Raw genomic sequence first — 4,202 nt, forward strand, 5'->3', positions numbered from 1 at the left:
AACTGCGATGCAACCCTCAGACATCTTCTGAGTCAGACTCAGAATCTGAGATGTGATGACTCCTATAATACGAGCTCTTGCCCTTGAATGACAGCCAGTGTTAGTAGTCATGATAGACGATACTGTTACAGCATCTAAAAAGGAAGACGCAATGATCATAGGTCCCCTAGATTCAAGTGACCCTCCATACTACGGTCAGAATAGAGGGACTTGCATTGTTCCACCACGATATCCACTACTTCGTCCTCCAACAAGCTGTCGGTTTTACAGATGACTATGGAAAGCGGCAGGAGCTCGAATCCTTGAGGCACTGCAAAATATGCAGCTAAGCGCACGGTCGTAGCTACTGTATCGAAGTAGAGACCGATACATTGGCCGGCGTCAGAGGCGTGGACTATCTCCATGCAGATACTGTGATGTGCGTCGAGCCGAACTTCCACAGTGAGCTCCTTAATAAGCTCAGCTGTGAGGCTTGCTAGTGAAAATCCGGGCCTCAGAGAATTCAGGGTGCGTTCCATCGTTTTTGTGAGAAACACTTTCTCCAAAGATATATTCAAACACATGCAGGACTGGACAAGATGTTTGAAGAAAGGACGTAAGGCACCCGGTTTCAATTTATACGGAAAATAGGCTGTGATCACGTTGGGTGCCTCGCTCCGGGATATTGCAGTGCTGCTCTCAGGCATTTCGGATGGTAGCGACTCCTCGTACTTGTTGCTAGCAGACAGCCTAGCCGAGTCCGGCTCCGACCTCCGGCTCTGACTGCCATATACGGTCGTCGCAGTGTTGGCAGCCGCGGCGAATCGGGCGCTATGCCCTGGATTCATGAACAACGGATGAAGGACTTCATCGATGTTGCCAACACCAGGAGTTGGTGGAATGACTGCCCCATCTTCTGTGTTGTAGGGCGGCGTAGTTGGCGGCAAAGTGTCTCGGAATACCGTTACCTCCGCATCAGAAGCAGATGAGAGAAACACACCGGCCTCTGCCTTAGAGCCAGATGAGCTACATCTCATACGTTTCCTAGCTGGTGGCACCAGCCTGGTGCGGGAGTCGTCGAAGGCTTATAACGTCCGGGCTTCCAATGGACATTTCTGGTGGTCAGATGCCAATTAGCAGCCAATTCGCTTTCGTGGCAGTTGATCAAGTGCTGTCTTACCTTCCATGAATTCCAGAACGCACTACCGCTATCCGGTGGCTGACAAAAATGACAGCTATATTTCCATCCATCTACTGTCAGCAAGGGCTCGAAAAAGCCGTCTGGCCGGAAGTTACCCTTGCATGGACGACCGCGGCCTCCCATCATTAAGAAAAGAGCTTTCAAAAACTGAACTACAGTAGATCGGCTAGTAGGCATATTGCTAGTAGCAATTAAACACCACAAAACATGGTTATCGAGTTCAATCCTTTATATAAGATGAAACGTAAGGGTGGCTACTCATCGCAGCAGTGCGAATTACACGCCCAAGTGCCAATTTTCCTGTAAATGCAAGAAAGGCGCATATTTAGGCCGAAACATATTCCGTGCAATGCCGAAACGCTGGACTGAACCCGGGAAAAATGTGGGAAATTTCCGGGAAAATTTCCCGGAATTTCCGGGAAATATGGGAAATGGGAAAAATCGCCTTTTTTCCCAAAACGGACAAACCCTGGCTGGAGCAGAGCCTCAATGAGGCGACCAAGAAGCTCAGGACGGCAAAGAGGTCTGGCAGCTTCGTCGGAGCCGAACACTGGAAGGAAGAACTCACCGAGCGTAGGAAGCTCTTTAGGCTAGAGGTGCGAGCCCCCAAAAAGAGAACAGGGGACGGCTTTTACGGATCCCTCCAAGCCTTCGCTAAGTGCGCCCGGCCTGCAAAGAGCAAAGCCGCCGCTGCGATCCTCAATGGCGACCCGAGCACCAACCAAGCGGCTCATCTACTGGAGAAGCTATTCCCTCGGGACCCTCATCGGTCCCAGGGAATGGCCAGGGCTTGTGTAGGTGCAGGTCCTACAGACCGCATCCCGGCGGTAACGGAACAAGAAGTACTGGACGCCGTTGGCCGCTTGAAGGTATCCACGCCTTGAGCGGATGGCGCTAATGCCGAAGTCCTGAAGAGAACAGCGCCGGAGCTGGTAGCTAAATGGGCCTCGGCCTTCACTGATATCCTCAGGTCAGGCGAATTCCCAGCCGAGTGTCGGGCTTGGGCCCGATCGTACTTCTTACGTGCGCCTCCAAGCTGCTGGAGTCAGATTCCAGCAGCTGGTTACTCATAAACTCCGCTTCGCGTAGTTTATGAGTTACCAAAATTGGTCCCCACTTACTTCTGTCACATGGCGGCCCATCGCCAGATCTTCTCCTTCCAGGACCGTCACGGTTGACAGAGGTTCAATGCCGAAGGGACCTGCGTTTAAGGCTCGTAGAGCACTCATCGTAGCCTCAACATCCGATAAGAAGGGAGTGCAAAAGTTTGTCTCGTCTGCATTCGCTGATAGCACTCGAGCACAGATGAGATCAGCGTCGGCACTGTACATCTCAATTTGCGAAGCTAGGAAGTGTGTCCCTTACCCAGTTCGCCTGGATAGTCTATTATCCTTGGTACATGCTATGACTGTCAGTCATTGACTGAAGCTATGTATGGTTTTGGGGCAATACAGAAGTATATTTCACAGATTCGAACTCAGGCTACTCGCTCTAGACTTATTTCTATGGATGAGGTTGATGACTCAGTGCTCGGTTTGGCCCTACGAGCAGCGAAAAGCTGCGCGGCTGCCAGCAGACGCATGCCGAACCCTTATCCCGTGAAGACGTGTTTGCTGTTCAACAGCAGCTGTTGCCTCAGCTCGCCGAGCTACAGGGCCTGGAGCCGCAGACCTTTACCCGCTAGACGTCGCAGGGTTGTTCCGTCTAGGTGAACTTCTACAAATGCAGGCGGATGACATAAATCCAACGTGGATTGCTGGTCGTTTTGCTGTCTCGGTCTTTATACGTCACTCTAAAACTGATGTTTTTCGTAAAGGTTGTTCGTGTATTCGTGGACGGACCTCGACCCAAGATTGTACATCCGAGTCTAGTCGAAATTGATTAGATCAAGACCGAGAAGACCATCCGAGAAACCAGCTAGAGGTAGGTGGGTGATATATGGGGACCAAGAGACTTCGCAGGAAGTACCAGAGGAATCGAGGACAGTAAGGGTGGTGTCAAGGACACAGTGTGCTTGAAGGCCATGTTCATGACTAGCTGTGGTGAAGGAGACCGGATCGATTAGATTGATAGTGGCATCAGGTAGGTACTGTTGTAGATGAAGAGCAGCGGTATGAGTAATGAGAGAGTGATTGCAACCTGTGTCGATTTCGAGACGCAACGTCTGGAAGGCGGGGCACCGTAGAGTACGGTGAGCAGGTAACGTAGGAGTGGTAGTAGTGCAGACTTTGGCAGTCGGAAGAGATGTAGGTAAGGACTCGGCCAATGGTGGTTTCTCGTGCTTATAAGAGCAATCTGCGCGGCGACAGATACCATGAGCTACGTAATACATACATAAATTATGGCTGAGACAGAATTGACGAAGGGTAGGGTCTAGGTGAGGCCCACGAGACGCACCGTTAGTGGGAGCAGCAGAGGTGACAGGAGGCTTCACCTGAGTGGTATCAGCAGTAGGGTCGGTAGCAGCAGGGTTGGCATAAAGGTTGCGCTATTTTTCCTTCCATATGCGTAAAGAAAAATAAATGATGGAAAAATAGGGAAAAATAACACCATCTCTCGCCTTTTCTTTCCGCTGGAATCCATCAACTCTCGAGCGATGTATGCCCGGGCAAAGTGAGTAAATCTCCGACTATTATGCAGAGTACATCTAAGATGTAACATCTTCGGCAACACCTCTTGACAAAAGGCTTTTGTGCATATGCCCGACAAATCTTGATCCACGAGCCACTCGTGGCAAGGGTATGAGAATCACATGGTATGCCACATTTTCTCTCATAATGAGAGAAAATGTGGCTTACAATGTTCTCGACTTTGACTCATGACATAAATACCATGATTTAATGGGTTGCGTTCTAGTGAATCGTAATCGATTTTGTCTCGAAGAATACATAGAGCCTAGTATTTCATGAAATCTCAACGATTTCGTCGCGGCAAACGACACTTTGAAGACACGGAGGAATGCTCCAGGGTAAAGAGTACACATGCCGACAGTGATATTCGAGAGAGTACTAATTCCGAATGT

General features: G+C 50.0%; 2 protein-coding genes across 2 annotated transcripts; one reads left to right on the plus strand and one right to left on the minus strand.

The window, feature by feature from the left end:
- Window positions 1-1,611: 1,611 nt before the first annotated feature.
- Pmar_PMAR011617 (hypothetical protein) lies at window positions 1,612-2,064 on the plus strand (the record flags this gene model as incomplete). The annotated part of the gene is made up of 1 exon (XM_002773724.1): window positions 1,612-2,064. The coding sequence occupies one exon, from the start codon at window positions 1,612-1,614 to the stop codon at window positions 2,062-2,064; it is 453 nt and encodes a 150-aa protein (XP_002773770.1).
- A 983-nt stretch (window positions 2,065-3,047) lies between these two features.
- On the minus strand, window positions 3,048-3,512 carry Pmar_PMAR011618 (hypothetical protein; the record flags this gene model as incomplete). The annotated part of the gene is made up of 1 exon (XM_002773725.1): window positions 3,048-3,512. The coding sequence occupies one exon, from the start codon at window positions 3,510-3,512 to the stop codon at window positions 3,048-3,050; it is 465 nt and encodes a 154-aa protein (XP_002773771.1).
- Between the last annotated feature and the right edge of the window lie 690 nt (window positions 3,513-4,202).

This window comes from Perkinsus marinus, assembly GCF_000006405.1.
Source record: "Perkinsus marinus ATCC 50983 genomic scaffold scf_1104296958712, whole genome shotgun sequence".
Classification (NCBI taxonomy): domain Eukaryota; phylum Perkinsozoa; order Perkinsida; family Perkinsidae; genus Perkinsus; species Perkinsus marinus.